At 42.2% G+C, this 16,958-nt stretch overlaps 1 protein-coding gene across 1 annotated transcript in view; it reads left to right on the top strand.

Moving 5' to 3' along the window:
• ANKS1B (ankyrin repeat and sterile alpha motif domain containing 1B) overlaps nt 1-16,958 on the top strand; it is a 1,399,804-nt gene that overhangs the window by 1,284,735 nt on the left and 98,111 nt on the right. The window contains exons 18-19 of the mRNA XM_069095213.1: nt 11,274-11,381; nt 14,606-14,785. Of these exons, the coding sequence (XP_068951314.1) occupies nt 11,274-11,381; nt 14,606-14,785 (288 nt within the window). The remainder of the gene's footprint in view (nt 1-11,273; nt 11,382-14,605; nt 14,786-16,958) is intronic.

Genomic DNA, 16,958 nt, shown 5'->3' with positions numbered 1-16,958 from the left:
AATTAAGCTGAGTCTTAAAGGAAACTGGAGAGTCTAGAAAAGGGTCTGTTCTGAAACTTAGAGATTTCTTGAGGCCCTGCTAAGGTACATGACTTACCTAAAGTCACAAAGCCATAATCACAGGTTATTAACAAGTGCCTCTAAGGGCAAGTTTCAAAATAGGGAAGAATAAAATTAATAAGCTGAGATGACTCCCCACCACCACCACCAAAAAAGGCCACAAGGAGATACAAAGGGAAAAAACTTGTGGAATTGTTAGCAATAGTTTTAGAATGGACCTCAGAGGGCGTCTTGTTCAGCCCCCTTACTTTGTTGTCATTCAGTCATTTCCAACTCTTTGTGGCCCCGTTTGGGGTTTCCTTGGCAAAGATTCTGGAGAGGTTTACCATTTCTGACTTCAGCTCATTTCACAGATGAGGAAACTGAGGCCACGGGTGAAGTGAACTGCCCAGGGTCACCCAGCTAGTAAGTGTCTGAGAGCAGATTTGAACTCAGGTCTTCCTGACTCCAGGCCTGGTGTTCTATCCACTATGCCACCTAGCTGCTCTCATTTTACAGATGAGGAAACTGAGGGCCAGTGAGGTCACAGAATCATAGATCTTGAGCCAGAATGGAAGTTACATGTCTTCTAATTCAACCCCTCATTTTACAGATGAGGAAACTGAGGCTCAAGGAGGCTAAGTGGCTTGTCCAGAGTCAAGCAGGCAATGAATAGCAGAGGTCACATTCGAACCCAAGACTTCTGACCATTCTGAGCCTAAAGTCATTGCTCTTTTCATTATTCCAAGGTAACACATGTATGCTTAGCAGGCTCACCCAAGGAACACAGGGGCTTTGGAGTTACCAAGCTTGGTCAGGCAGGTTATCTCTTGATACTTGTCACACTGTCTGGCCCTGATTGAATTATCTCCTCTCTCTAGGTCAGTTTCCTTCTCCAAAATAACAGAGGCCCCAGTGGCCTCCAAAGCCCTTACAAGTTCTGATTCTATGATATTTGTGCCCGGCAGGCTGTCCTGTGTAGAGGGTAGAGCATGTGAGCTTAGCACCTTCTACTATCCAGTGGTTCTTAACATTTTCACGTGCCAAGGGCCCCTTTGGCAGTCTGGTAAAGTCTGTGGAGTCCTTAGAACAATGCTTTTAAGCATATAAAATACAGTGCATAAAGATTATAAAGAAAACCAGTTACAATGAAATAGTTATTTTAAAAAAAAACGCTTTTTAAACAGATTCCAGGTGGAGAATCCCTGCCCCTTACTAACCTGCTTCCTTTGGGGGAGGTTGGAAACTTTTCACATTGTTCACTAAATGCTTGTTGACCTGAACTGAGTGAAAGGGATCATCATTAGAATGTAAGCTCCTTGAGGGAAGGGACCATCGTCATTTGGGGGCTTTGTTTCACCAGTGCCTAGCCTGGCATTTCAGTATAAACAAAGGGGTGGGGGTATTTATCTGTCTACATGTTGTTTCCTCTTCCCTGACCACCTCCACCACCAACAGAGTCTACATTTCTTATATGTTTTTTCCACATTAGCTAGCACACAGCCTGGCATGTTGGAGTTGCCTGATAAATGATTACTGAATTGAATTGAATTGTGTTGTGTCTTAACTTCCATAGTCAGTATTGAAGACCCTGCAAACATTATCCTGTTTTCAATTTTGTATCAAGCAGGCAGCTCTGCCCCAGAATGAGACCCACGGACTTGCGTGGGATCCACTCTCTGCCTGGAAGGCATCCAGAGCAGGGGGTGGGAGTGTGATTTTCTCTGAATACAGAGTGGGATTCTAAAACACAGGATGGAACTGTGTTATCGCCACCAAAGGGGAAGGAAAAAAAAATAGTCAGAGCAGTAGGAGGTTGTCGAGGGGGGGAGGGGGGGGGGGGGGGGGGGGGAACAACCCAGGACTGGGTTTGGTGCCAACCAAGCCTGGCGAGAATGGCTTGTGTTCCTCCGCATCTGTACATGTGTCCTCCCTGGGGAATAGTCTGGCTACATGTGTCATTCCACGTCTGTCAGCTAAATCTGAGCTCTGAAATATAACCAATGCAAAATGCAATGCTTGGGAACACTGTGTGAATCTGTGATTCTCCCTGGAGGCCTCAGTCCATCTCTAGCAATAAATAGATTTCATGCAGAACACGGAGATGTGCTGTAACTACATTATTCTCCTTTGAGACTCGGGTAAACTTGCTGCCGAGTTCTCGCCTAGGCTTCATAGCATTCAGTCTAGCGTGGAAAGCTGTTTGGTGAGCAAGCCAGGGAGTGTTATATGAAGGTCACCTGCTGCTGTTGCTGTGGTTGTATTTAGGAGGCAGTGGTGCCCTAGACTTAGAGAGAGGTGGGTTTCCACTTCCCCTCTTCTGAGGACTCTGAACCTCATTTTCTCTGTCTGTAAAATGATAGCCATACAGCTAGATTTCAAAGGTATTTTAGAGACCATTAGCTCATTTTACAGATGGGGAAATTGAGACACCCAGCATTCCTCAGGCAGCCTTCATTATTTTATTTAAATTTCACAGCAACTGTCTGAAGCAGATAGCTCAAACATCATCCCATGTGTTATGTAGGAGACTGAATGCTGTACTAGGAGCCAACAAAGTCCAGGTTCAAATACTGACTGTGACACTTACTAGCAATGTAACTTTGGGGAGGTCATTTCTCCTTCTCTGAACCTACTTGCTCATCTATTAAATGAATGGGTTGGCCATTCTGGACTTGAGTGTCTTCCAGCTCTAGGTCTATGATCCTCTGAAGATCTTTGTTCACGTCCCTCCACTATACATCCTGGCTGTGTGACTGTGGATAAGTCCCTTAACCCATCAGTGCCCTCTGGTAAATCTTTAAGATTCTAAGCTGCAGAACAGATGCTAACCTGCCTTGGTAGAGGGAGTTTTTTCATCCAGGAATTCCTTCTATCAATGAATTATCCCAATACCTATAATTTTCAGCCAAGAATATCAGGGAAATCTGCCATGACTGTGTGCGTGTGTGTGTGTGTGTGAGAGAGAGAGAGAGAGAGAGACAGAGAGAGAGAGAGAGAGAGAGAGAGAGAGAGAGAGAGAGAGAGAGAGAGAGAGAGAAAGAGACACTCATGTGGCACATGTAGCCACATGATGGTCTGATGTGACATTTCTTCTGACGTGAGCTGCTCTATGCCCTGTTAATATGATGTTCTCTATGTGAATTCCCCCTGGCAAAAAGCACAGAAGCTTGAATGACACCCTTGCCATAATATTGTGCTATCGCTGATGTCTAAAACCATTATAAGATGCGCTGTCAGAGCAGGAAGGGGCTTTATCTCATCTGGTACCATTCTTTTTAGTAAGGCCCACGATGAAGGGAAGGAACCCACCCAGGCTCACATAGCTGGGATTGGACACGATCGTCTTTGTTTCATTATATTATGAGTGTCTAAAAACTCTTAGTTCACATTTGTACTGCAATACCCTGGATTAAGGACCTCACCAATGTGCCTCTGCTGTGTTGGTAACGATGGCAACTCATCTGGAAACACAGGGTAGTATGGCGGAAAGACCACTGACTTTGGAAACTGGAGGATCTGAATGTAAATCCTACCTATGACTATGGGTTACCTGTGACCCATTCAAGACACCTGGGTTTGAATCTTGCCTTAGACATACAGCTGAGTGAAACACACACACACACACACATCATTCCAACTTTCCAGGCCTCAGTTTGCTTCCCTATAAAATGAGTTGTCTATATAGTTTGCTTCTGGAATTTTGATAAAACTCTTGTCAAGTTCCTTTCAGATCTCAGTCTATGATCCTAAGTCATATTAACCTCTCTGAGCCTCAGTTTCCTCATCTGTAAGTTGAGAGCTTAAACTAAAGAGCTTTTGAAGTTCCTTCAAACTTGAAAGCTATGACCTCGTAATCCATCCATGCCTCCTCATCCTGATCTGTCCAAACACACTGAAGGTCTTCTACCTTTTCCTAACTTTGCCGATAGCAGCCAAATCTCGGTCTTGCTCCATGACTTGACAGCTTTTTTTTTCTAGATGTATATTTGTTGGATGAGATCGCTCTTCTTTTGTATTCCTAACATCTAACACATTACCTGGTACCTAGTAAGTGCCTAATAAATGCTTGTTGATTGATTATTTATGGAGCAAGAGTCAGGGATGGCCAAAAGATAGCCCCAGTGCTCCGATGACGGATCACTTTAATATGGGTGGTGACTGGTATCCCTGGAAAGACCATCTGCTTCAATGGTACTGCAGATATATTTCAGTATAAATATGAAGGAGAAAGGGAGGAGAAATAATTGACATCTATTTAGTGCTTTAAATTAGTATCCCTAATACCAGCAATACTAGTAACTGGTATATATAAAATGTTTTTCATATATCATCTCATTTGAACCTCACAGTGACCCTGAGTCAGATGCTATTATTATCCCCCTTTTACAGATGAAGAAAATGTGGCTCAGGGAGACTCTCCCGTGATCACAAAGAGCTTGGCATGTCAGATAGGAGAACTAAACTCAGATCTTCCAAGCAAGACTGAGGGTCAATGCTTTCTCTTCCATCCCAGGGCTGCCCTTCATACTCCGCTGCCCCTTCCTGTGTTCATACCTTTGTTGTTAGCAACTGTTGGGCTGTTTACACCCACCAAGCATCCTTTCACTGCCCTGTGGGTCGCCTACAGGTTTGATTCTTGAGAAACAGTGGGGTTCTATGATTCTCAGCCCTCTAGCATCACCAGGAGAATACTAATATAAAACGATGGGCTGCTTTTATTTATTCATTTATTTATTGGTCCATGGAATAGCTTGAGATTGGTTTTTAAAAAAAAAAGGTGCTTCACAATTTCCCAAGTGTTAATACAGCACCCATTCCATCCACTTCCTATTTGATTTTAAGTCTTACTTCAGATTAGATATTAAGAGGGCAGGTCCTCACTTGCTGACTGCATCAGTGTGCTCCCCCATAAAAAATATGTGGGATTTCAAGAGCATTGCTACCTTAGGCAGGCTCACCCATGAATGTCATTTGACCTGTATCCCAGCACAGAATGATGCTGAAAGGACAACAGGGTGTGAAAGGAAGCTGAGGAATGGAAAAGAAAGCCCTGGGCATCCAAGATACCTGATCTGTCATAGAATTTAAGGGCAGAAACAATCCTAGAAATGTCTAGTCCAAGCCTCTTGGGCTATAGATGAGGGAACTGAAGCCAAAAGAGAGTGATAAAAGGATTTGCCATAATTCACACAGGTCTGAAGCAAAAAATATGAAACCCAAATCTTTGGAGTCCAGAACCACTATTCTTTGCCGATTTTGCCTTGGGATTTTTTTCTCTTCTTTTTCCTTTGAGTTTTTTTCTGCCTTGCCTTATTTCACTTGGGTTTTATCTCTTCCGCAGAGTTGGGAGATTGGAAAGCAGACTTGTCTCTATTCTATTACCCTCTCTAAACTAGGGATTTGCTATAGGTTTCTGATCTTTGATCTACATTTGGAGTTCAACTAAATTCAGTTGAGCAGGAACTAATTAAGCCCCCACTATGGGTACTGGGCCAGGTGCTAGAGATTTAAAAATACAAATGAAATGGTCCTTACCCTTAGGAGCTAAAATTCTACCAAAAAAATAATATGTACATAAATAATTAAATGCAAAATGACTTCAAAGTAAATATAAAGTAATTGGTGCAGGGAGTGTCCCTATTACTATTATTAGCCAAGGAAATTAGAGGGTAATGATGGCAATGGTGGGTTTGGGGGCATGTTTTTAAACTTGTGTGACAATGGAGAGGATCAAGAAAGGCCTCTTGGAGGGGGTGGCAACTGAGCTGAATCTTAATTGGATTTGGAGATTCTGACAGGCAGAGGTGAGAAGGGAGAGCATTCCAAGTCTAGTCGATTGTTGTTCAATTGTTTTTCAGTTATATTCAATCTTTGTCACCCCATTTAGGGTTTTCTTAGCAAAGATACTAAGGTGGTTTGACATTTCCTTCTCCTGCTTATTTTACAGATGAGGAAACAGAGGCAAATAGAGTTAAATGACTTGTCCAGGGTCACACAGATAGGAAGTATCTGAGGCTAGATGTGAACTCAGGTTCTCCTGACTTTGGGTCTGGTGCTCTATCCCTTGCACCACATAGCTACCTGGCTGATGGAAAGCCAGTGCAAAAGATGCAGAGACCAAAGAAAGACAACCATAGATATGCTCAGTACTCCTAAATTTTGCTCAAGTGACTAACCTGAAAGACATCTTGGTCAATCATCCTGCCTCAATGCCATACTAGCTGTGTGAGCCCTTACTGTCTCAGAATAATCCCTTTTCTCATAATCACTGAGTAGGAATCATTTAATTCTCTGTCCTTGTACCTCCAGCACCTAGAACAGTGCCTGGCATGTGGTAGGTAGGCACTTAATAAATGTTTTTTGATATACCCGCATTTATTCATCACCTGCTTTGCACCCAGCACTCAGTTTTTCTTGTTTTTTCTTAGATGGGACCTATGCTTTCATTGGTGTACTGATCTACCAGTGGTATAGTAAATACATATATATATACATATATATATAATGTATGTATGTATATATGGTATATGTATGTATGCATGTATTCTATACCAGTGCAAATCATACATCTTTTCTGTAGAGAATTAGAGAATGCCTAAGGCCTGGAGAGGTTGAATGACTTATCCATGGTCTTGCAAGAGGCATCAGAAATAGAACATGATTTAAGGTTCCTGACTCTCAAGCCTGCTTTCTTTCCACCCTTCTAAACTGCCTTTTGTGCTAGACACTGAGGATACAAATTGAAAAAAAAGAAAGTCCCTGCACTAAAAGAGCATGGTTTGAGAGGACAAAATTGTCATTTAACAAATATTACAAGGAGGGCAAAGTGTATGATGAGATGAGTGCTAGACTCATCACTAGACTAGGTCAGGAAAATCTGAGTTTGCACCCTACCTCAGATACTTAATAGCTGTGTGATCCTGGGCAAGGGATTTAACCTCACCATGTTCAAGACTGCTCTCTAAGATGAGAAGTCATAATACACACACATACACACACACACACACACACACACACATATATAATTGGTATCATCATAGCTTTTCATCTCAATAGATGGTGGAGGGGTAGGAGAAAGGGAGAATATTTGGAAGTCAAATTTTTTTTAAATTAATATGAAAAAATAAATTAAAATGTAAAAAATAAGGTGAGAAGTCATTCTGGATCAGCGGAGGCAGTCACCACATTAGGAGCACTCAGTCTCGGTTTCCTCATCTGTAAAATGGAAATAAAAGCAGCACCTGCCTCCCAAGGTTGTCATGACGATCAAATGAGTTACTATATGGAGAGTGCCATGCCAGCCTTAAAGTCCTATGTAAATGTGAGCTGTTATCATTCTTCCAATTTCACCTCTTGACACTGCTGTGCGGCCATCACCAAGTCTCAGAGCCTCCCCGAGCCTCAGACAACTCTAAGAGTTTAATGTATAGTCTTTAAGACCATAAGTTGTTTACACACCAGGAGAATCACAGGGACTTTATGGAGTCTCAAGAGATAGTGTATGATGAAATGCTAAAGTACCTCTTGTTGTTCATCAGATATTGTGCTGAACGAGGACTGGCATTTGGCCGAACAGCTAGACAGAGGCAGCTACCATGTTTCCCCAATAATAAGACACTGTCTTATTATTTTTTTTTGACAGAAAAATACCAGAGGGCTTATTTTCAGGGGAGGCTTATTTTAATGAACATTGACAGCAATTTTAATAAACAGGTAAATGTGAACAAAAAAATGTACCTTTATTCAATAAGCAAATTACTGGGGAAGAACAGGATGACGCGCTCACTGCTGCAGCTCTGATTGGATGCAGCTCGGAGTGCGGCGTGCGTTTCACGGAGGGGGGGACGGTGCCTACAGAGGGTACCGTAATGTAGCGTGTAGCGCAGGGGATCACCTTCACTACAGTAGCAATCTCAATAGGGCTTATTTTTGGGGGAGGGCTTATTTTCGAGGAATCTTATACAGTAAGGGGAGGGCTTATTTTCGGGATAGGTCTTATTATCGGGGAAACACGGTAGATGGCTCAGTGAATAGAGTGCTGGGCTTGGAGTCAGAAAGACTTGAATTCAAATCCAGCCTCAGACACTGGCTGTGTAACCCTGGGCGAGTCTGTTCCTGAAGAAGGAAATGGCAAACCACTCCAGTATCTTTGCCAAGAAAATCCCATGGGTAGTATTGGCATTCTATAGTCCTCAGGGTCACAAAAAGTCAAACACAACTGAACAGCAAATTTGATTGAACAACCTAAGACCAAGAATGAAGAGAGTGCCATTGAAAGGCCCTGAGAACGATCTTGTCCCTCCATGGCAGCGCCCTCCATTCTCTTAGTACCCACCCGAGCCAGCGGGCACATTGTTGTTTCTCTTTTACTGCCTCCAAAGCTGGGAAGACTGGATGTATTTAGACTCAGTTCTTTTCATTCTGACGGATTTGCTGGGATTACCCACAGTGCCTTTTTCCACGGTTTGAGTCTTAGCTACATGAGTGACAAGTGGGTGAATTCTGGAACCGCCTCAGGATCTTCTGTGAAGTGGGATTATTTATAGAGAATAGGGACATTTTATCCAATGTTACTAACCCATCTTTTTCAGCGTTGATTCTAAAACCATGACCATAGAACTCGACTTGTCAGCCCATAGGCTTAACACATGGAAAGGTCTCTCCATTCACTGCTTTTTTCTCAGAGAAAGTCACAAATACCACTGAGGGAAGGGGGTGCTCACCAGTGTGATTTGCTGGGTAGCCCATAATCCTTTAATTAATTAATTAATTAGAATTAAACTAATAAATCTCAGGGGGGAAAGATAGGCCTTATTTCTATCATAAGATATCTTAATTATCCCTTCTAGACAGAGAAATTTCTCAGAACTAGCCAGATTTGTTTTTCCAAAGCCTTCCAGTTTGTTGTTTTCATTCTGGTGAACTGGACAGTTTTGGGAGAATGGGCCAGGTTGTCTCTCTTAGCACCTATGTGAGACCACAAAGTAGCTACCACCTGCTCCTCTTTTCCAAAAGTGGATTCATTTGGAAAAACAATTTAACAGAATTTGATAATTAGTTTTGTTGGTTTTTTTAATAAGAATGTTTGTTCCACTTTATAGGGCCAGAGTCTCGTACCGGCATCTCTTAAAAGGTTTTAGTTTGGGGTAGAGAAGTAGTCATCCTGGTCCAGATGTGTGTCCAAATGGAAATCAGTCAGTTAAGCATTTTTATAAGCACCTACTTTGTGCTGGGGATACGAAGACAAAAATGACAGTCCCTTCCCTCAAAGAGCTGACATTCAATCTCAGGAGACATGTGATAAATAAATACATGGATGGATGGATGGATGGATCAAAGCTCTTTGCAAGTTGTAAAGTACTTTTTAAATGATTGATAAACAACAGGATTCTTCATGTCTCTTTGGGCCAGGCCACTCATCATGTTCTGAATCTCTTTAACTATACTCTGGTCTAAACTGTCTCTTTCACACAATGTGGAATGAGACTTTGTTCTGACCAAAACTAATTAAACTTAATCCTACAGCATTCCCACCAGTTTGGTTTAACTGTGGTTAAGTCATTTCAGTTATGTATGACTCTTTGTGACCTCATTTGGGGGTTTTCCTAACAGAGATACTAGAGTGGTTTGCCAGTTCCTTCTCTAGTTCATTTTACAGATGAAGAAACTGAGGCAAACAGGGTTAAGTACCTTGCCTGGGGTCACATAGGGAGTACATGTCTGAGGTGGGATTTGAACTCATGAAGATGAGCCTTTCTGATTTCAAGCCCAGGCTCTAGCCACTGTGCCACCTAGCTGTCCATTAACCAGTCTAGTAACTCTATCCAAAAAGGGAAATTACATTAGTCTGGTAAGACTCAATCTCAGTAAAGCTATGCTATTCATTTATGGTCACTTATTTCTAACTGTTAATTAACAAACCTCTTAATATCATGTATTCTAGAGTTTTACTAGAGTTGAAGGTCAAGTTCACTGGCCCATAGTTTGCAATCTCTACTCTCTTCCTCTGTGGAAAATCAGGACATTTGCCTTCCTCCAACACCTTTCCCATTCTCCCTAGCCCTTTCAAAGACCACCGATGGTGGCTCAGTAATCACATCTGCCAGTTCTCCCAATACCCTGGGCATAGGAAAGGGGAAGAGGAAGGAACCAAGCATTTATTAGGTGCTTCCCTTTGTGCCAAACACCATGCTAAGTATTTCACAGTAGGTGGTGTGAGCTAATTCCTTTGACCTCATCAAGGGCTTCTGTATCTCCTATTTCTATCTGTACTAATCTAAGATTTCAAGTCCTTATTAGACATTTTACTCTGTTATTTTTAGTTAAAAGTCTTATGCTTTATTATGATAAACCAGAAAGGGGATGGATTGGGGAAAGTATATCTCTAACCTTTAGGACTGACATCTAGAACTTTAGCCATACCATTCCATAACCCATCCCTTGGTCATGCTGCCAAAATCAGAACAGAGGGTGGGATGAAAGCAGGTCTGACCAAGTGAACCCAGCCTCAAGGTCATTGGACCTAGATCTGGAGCTGGGAGGGACCTCAGAAACCATTCATCCAACCCCTTAATTTACCAGGGAGGTAAAATGAATTGTCATGCATGGAACAATTGGCAGAGGTTGGATTCAAACCCAGGTCCTGTCTCCAAATGGAACATCCATTTCATTACAACACGCTGTCCCCACCCTAAGTTTGCAACACCCACATGCTTTTTTAAAAGTTATTTCCTTAATCTTCACTAGTGCCCTCTCTCTCCTCTCACTCATATTTCTGACATTTCACCAAGTCCAGACCTCTCACAACTATTCCTTTTCAGTCTTTCTACACTAACATTGTTTGACCCAGATCTCTTTCATGCTTTCTGAAACTTTCCTAATCTGGACCCCTCTGGCAGACTTCACACCTCAGCTTTCCAGTGTGAGGCCTTCCCAGTCTTTCACATTCATATTCCCACTCTCCTCCAGTTTCTCCTCTCTTTCTCCTCTTTTTCATTCTCTCTTATCTCTGCTCTTATCTTCTACCATTTCCTCCCCTCCCTTCTTGTCTCCTTTTCTCACCTCTCCTTTTGTCCCAATTTGAGAATGAAGGACAAATAACAGCAATCTACTGGTAGTTAGCTGCACAGAATTTCTTGGGGTCTGTTTGGCGCGGGAGGGGAGAAGGGTTTTCCCTTCATACTTTTATTTGCTCAGACAAAATCTTTTGACCTAATTATGTATTGTTTCAGGTTTTAAAAATCAGTTTGATTGGCCACAGAAAACGTATTTTGGCATCCCTGGGAGACCGGCTACACGAGGATCCTCCCCAGAAGCCCCCTCGCTCCATCACCCTCAGGGTAAGTTGCCTGAATTTGGCTTTCCTTCTCACGGTTATGCTTAACCAATATGGGGGCTTGCCAATTGCCTGAAGCTGAAGGTCAGGAGACTGGGCTATTTCTTAGCTACCTAACTATATCCTCTGCTTTTCTGGGGACAGGGGAGGGAAGGAGAAATCCACTCTATTTTTCTAATAATTTCATGTTGTTGTTTTTAATGCATTTGCTGTGGCCAGAGCAGCATATGAATACTTAATGTCCAGATGTGTAGTTCAGTGGAATTCATTCCAACAAACCCCTGCTTTGACAGCTTCCTCTGTCACCATCTTTGCCAATGGATGGGAATTCATTTTCTTTTTTTTAATTGAAAAGCTCTGATCTACAGGAAAAACAAATTAATCAAGGGCCACAGCAAAGTAAAAAGGTATCTTATAATAACTTTAGGTCTAAGATTCTTACTTTAAAACAGAATATAAAACTTTCCACTTACCTGCTTTTAAAAAGGAAAAGGAAATGGAAGTGACTTTTAAAGGAATGAAAATGATGCTCAGGTTTCATTTTGTAACAGAATTAGGGCAGAGAAAAGGTAACAGAAAGGGAATAAGTGGGGGAGAGAGAGAGACAGACAGAAGTGGAGAGAGAAATGGTGGAGACACACACTCTAAAGAGGGAGAGGTAGGGTAGGAGAAGAAAGAGGTGAGAGACTAGAAGGGGGTGATAAAGTAAGTTAGAAGTTGAATAGAAAATATAAATTACAGAGAGGGAAGAAAATTGAGAAGGAGTTAGAGGAAAGAAAAGAGGTAGAAGCAAGAAGAAAAACCCATCTCCTGCCCACCCAACATTTACTTGCTATAGTTGCCACTCCACACATCCCTAAGCCATCTCAAAGGGCCAACCACCCTTCCACACCACCACCCCCCAACAATGTCTCCTCCTAGAAGATTGAGTCTTTCCCAGGTCTCTAAGCCCCTGGCCTACTGGAGTCCCAGGGCAGCCTGAGGACCCCTCTCATAATCATCAGTTCAGGCTCCACACCATTCTAACAGCTGAACAATTCACTTCTCCATCTTGATGTGCTGATTCCAAGTAGGTCTGTAAATCAAGAACACCAAACTAATATAGGACATTAAATCCTGACTCTTCCATTTACTACCTGTATTGCCTTAGACAAGTCATTTCACTGTCTTAGCTTCCTCGTATAAAAGGAGGAAGTTGGGCTAGAGGGCCTCTGACCTCTCTTCCAACTCAAGATCTATGTCCTAGAAGCAAGACCTGACTCTCACTGCGGAGATTCTTCAAGATCCTGCACAATAGCAGTTGGATCATTTTCTTAGCTAGGGGCAATAACAACCCACAGACACCAGGTTTAAGTTTTCAAAAATTCATCTGAAAACTGAGATTTGGATGGAAGACTACTCTGGCCTTACTCCCTCTCCTTCTTCATTCATGACTCAGTTTCCCTTGTATAACTCTGTCTATTTGAACTCTGAATCAATGGTCTCAGTAAATGACAAAAGGCAAAAGAGCCTTTGCAAAATGCTGGACCATCTGCAGGATGTAAATGGGCTTGCCCCACAAATGAGTTTTATGATGTGACATGATTAGCTCAAGGATATTTCATAGAAGTTGGGAACTGGGATCTGCTGAGGGAAGAAAGAGAAGATGCAGCTAAAGAGAAAGGAAAGGAATTAGACTGTGACAGGTATGAGCAGATTGGAGGATGACAGAAAATGGAACAAGGCTCCTTTGGGAGTAGGGAAGAAGACTTTAGAGATGTGTGGGGAGTGGTAGAAACTTGGAGAACCATTTTCATCCTTCAAAGGTACTCCCCAAAGTAGATCAGGGTAAAATTGGGGAAGGGGGGTGAAAAACTTCCTTCTTTTGCTTTAAGTACATGGAGGAGGAGAAAGGAGTTAGCAGTCATAACAGTGAGACCAGCAGTGTTGGGTTTACTGAAGCTTACTGAAAAGAGCATTGGCTCCATAGTCAGAGGGCCTGGGTTCAAATCCTACCTCTGACACTACCTGTATGGCTTTGAGCAAGTCACTTGATCTCTCTGGGCCTCGGTTTCCTTAAATGTAAAATAAGTGGATTGGACTAGATGGCCTCTGAGATTCGTTTTAGATTAATAATCCTAAAATCTCTTATGGTCTGGGATGGTCATTTTGTTCTGCTAACTCCTTTTCCTTCTTTCTCCAGTCTTTTCCTTCTAACTACCCCTCTCCCTTCCCCCCTTGCAAGCAATTAATAGGTACAGATTTTTAAAATATAATAAAACTAAAACATGTGCAATGGCTTAACCCCCTCATAGGCTCATTTGTCCACTTGGGAACATCTGCTGGGAAAAGAAAATGGAGAGGCAAGGAACAAGGGAAGAGCCCAGGATCTCCCAAGTTTCCTCCTCTCTACAAATCCTAGAACCCAGTTCTCAGGAGTACTTTGAGAGACACTGAAGTGTAGTGAACAAAGAGTCAGCCTTGAAGGCTCACCTCTGCCCCATGCCGGCTGCGTGATCCTGGGCAAAGCACTTAAATACTAAATGATCTAGACAATTTTCTAAAGGCGAAATTGTAGAGAAGTTTCTGACCTGCATTGGTACAGGGAATTCCCTCACCCAGGAGTTCCCGAAACCAAAGAAATCACGGGTCTAATTCTTCACCCTGTCCTTACCTCTCTTTGGACCAATCTCCATCAGATTCAAGTTTATTTTCCCCCTAGAAGGACAAAATCAAATTCCCTATTTGTCCCATTGTTCACCGTTCCATGGTCGTAATGCTGTCTACACTGTGTGCTGTGTGTTCCATGTCACCTACCCACTCAAGGTAGATCACCATCCACTGTGCTCCACTCAACAGGGCCATATTCACATGCATCTACCAGTTTGTGATGCCCCAGCTTCATCATGCCTAATAGGCACAGGTTCCTCCTTTTATCACCAAAATGATTGACTCAAGGAAATGGTGCCTCATGGACATATGCATGGCTGAGCTCACTGGGAGTTCTGGTGTCACAAACTGGATGCCCAATTCTTTACCCTCCAATAACTCGGTTAAAATACTTGCAGAAAAAAAGCACTGAATATATCATACCATTCATTAGTGGAATGGGAGAATGCCATTCAACTCCTTGGCATTGTCCACCCACCCACCCCCCAATGCTTTTTGTTTTGTCAGTCGTTCAAAGTTTTGAAACCAACAAGTACCCACTAGAATATGGTATTTATTTCATGATGTATTTCCATTCAGGAACCCAGTGGTAATCACAGCCCTCCTCAGTTGTCTCCATCACTTAGCCAAAGTACTTACACCACTGGGGGCTCCCTAGACGTTCCACACATTATCATGCAGGGTGATGCGAGGAGAAGAAGAAATGAAAACTACTTTGATGATATTCCCCGATCGAAACTGGAGAGACAGATGGCCCAGGTAAGGTGGAAAAAAGCATATCTTTGAGCTCTTATACCTATCATTAGAATCAAGTAATGCCTTCATTGTAACTCATGCCTTTGGCTTCCTAGCGACTCTCCCCTGGGGGTCTTACCTCGAGGTCTATTTATTTACCACATGCCCCATTTCCAGCCTCCCCCATCCAGAATAGAATCCGGCTGCTGGGACTCTCCTTATCAAATATGTATCTTTGCTTTCTCTTCTTCCTGAAGAAACTAAATTAAATCTCAACAAATATTTTCTTACCAAAAGAGGTAATTTGGTGAGCAAACCAAAGGGTAATGAATGTAGATGATTAAAACCAGGATTGGATCGGGGTAAAGTGGTTCAATAACTAAAATTCAAAAGAATAGAATAGAATGGAGGACTGTGACTCAAGAGGAATGGTTCTGATTCGAGTATATGTATTTTTCAAGATTAGAATACAGTATTAAAAAACCATATTATAGTTTAATTGTATGACAGTATATTTAATTATGCCACAGGATATATAATGATAACTTGATTATGTGGAGAGAGGCAGGACATCATAAAAGAGAGCTGGTCTGGGAGGGGGTTTGAAATGCAGCCTCTGTCACATACTGCATGTGACGAGCCTTTCATTGGCCCCAGAAAATTCTCTAAAACTGTGTTGCTGAGTAACCAATGCTGAGCTACATTGGTGGAAGGGATTTTCTTACCAGGAGTTCTCTCCGTGGCCTCAGCCCCCACTTCTCCCCCAAAAGAAAAAATTTATATGTATGTGTATATAAATATATATACATGTATATATGCACATAAATACATATATGTGCATATATATTTATATAAAAGGAGAAAGAGATATGGTGAGGGTACAGGGTGGGACAGGCAGTTCCTCCCCACAGTGTTCTCCTCATGACATCATAGGTCCCGGGAAGAAAAAAAATGACTACTGATGTACAAGGTGTCTGGAAAATCTTAATTCAATTTTAAGATATTAAAGCTTAAAACTGCACCCAAACATTTGGGACACTATCATTATATTACATTTAATATTTTACAGTATATATGGTATATGTAATTATATTACAGCATATGGAATATTTAAATTCAATCTCATAAATATTTTCCTACTAAAAGAATTAATGCTTTGAGCAAATCAATGGGTAACAGATATGAAAAAAATAAAACAATTATTGTATGGTATAATTTTGTACAATCATTATGTAGAGACAGTGTTGTGTAATGGACAGAAGGCCAGTCTATTATTGGAAAAGCCTGGGTTCAAGTTCTGCCTAAGATGCAGACTAGCTATGAGATCATTGACAAGTCTCTTAACTTCTCAGTGCCCCCAGCCACGTGCCTAACATAAATTAAATTCAATCCAATAAGCTCTTTTATTTGCCAGCACTGTGCTCAGTGCTGGAGATTTGTTTTTATTCAGTCATGTCCAACTCTTCATGATCCCATTTGGGGTTTTCTTGGCAAAGATACTGGGGAAGTTTGTCATTTTCTTCTCCAGCTCATTTTATAGATGAGGAAACTAAGGCAAACAGAGTTAAATGACTTGTCCAGAGTAAAACACAGCTAGTAAGTGTCTGAGACCAGATTTGAACTCAGGAAGATTAGTCTTCCTGACTCCAGGGCTAGTACTGTGTCCTCTGCACCACCTAGCTGCCCCCTAGTACTGTGGATACAATTAACAGAAAGACACCTTGCCTTCAAGGAACTTACAATCTAATGGGGTGAGACACACAAAAGGAGGCAGGAAGGGTGGGGGGGGGAGATAATAGGAGGTACCCAACTCAGGAGCATCTCATTCCCAAGAGTTGAAACCAGACAACAGTAGGTGCAAAGGGGAGGAACTGAATCCAGTTTCCGCTCTGCATAAAGGAAGGCATTGGAAGAGTTTCCTGTTCCACCCTCCAACCCTCCAATGAGAGGAAAAGAGGAGGCTAAGGAAGACGGTGTCAAAGATTAGAAATGATGAATTTATCCTAGGAGGGGCATCATATCCCTGAAACCAGGCAGAGTGGCAGCCCCAAGTAGTGGAGAGAGTACTTAGGTACTTACAGTACTTAGGTACCAAGAATATGCTATGAAATGAGAGGTGAAGACCCACCCCCAGTATGGAGGGAGGGCAGGAGAGAGAGAGAGAGAGAGAGAGAGAGAGAGAGAGAGAGAGAGAGAG

The sequence above is a fragment of the Petaurus breviceps genome, unplaced genomic scaffold (genome assembly GCF_028583685.1).
Source record: "Petaurus breviceps papuanus isolate PSGF00001 unplaced genomic scaffold, PetGlider_PUasm1.0 225, whole genome shotgun sequence".
In the NCBI taxonomy this organism is placed as follows: Eukaryota; Metazoa; Chordata; class Mammalia; order Diprotodontia; family Petauridae; genus Petaurus; species Petaurus breviceps.
The sequence above is the reverse complement of the archived record's forward strand: the minus strand, read 5'-3'. Positions and strand labels throughout refer to the sequence as shown.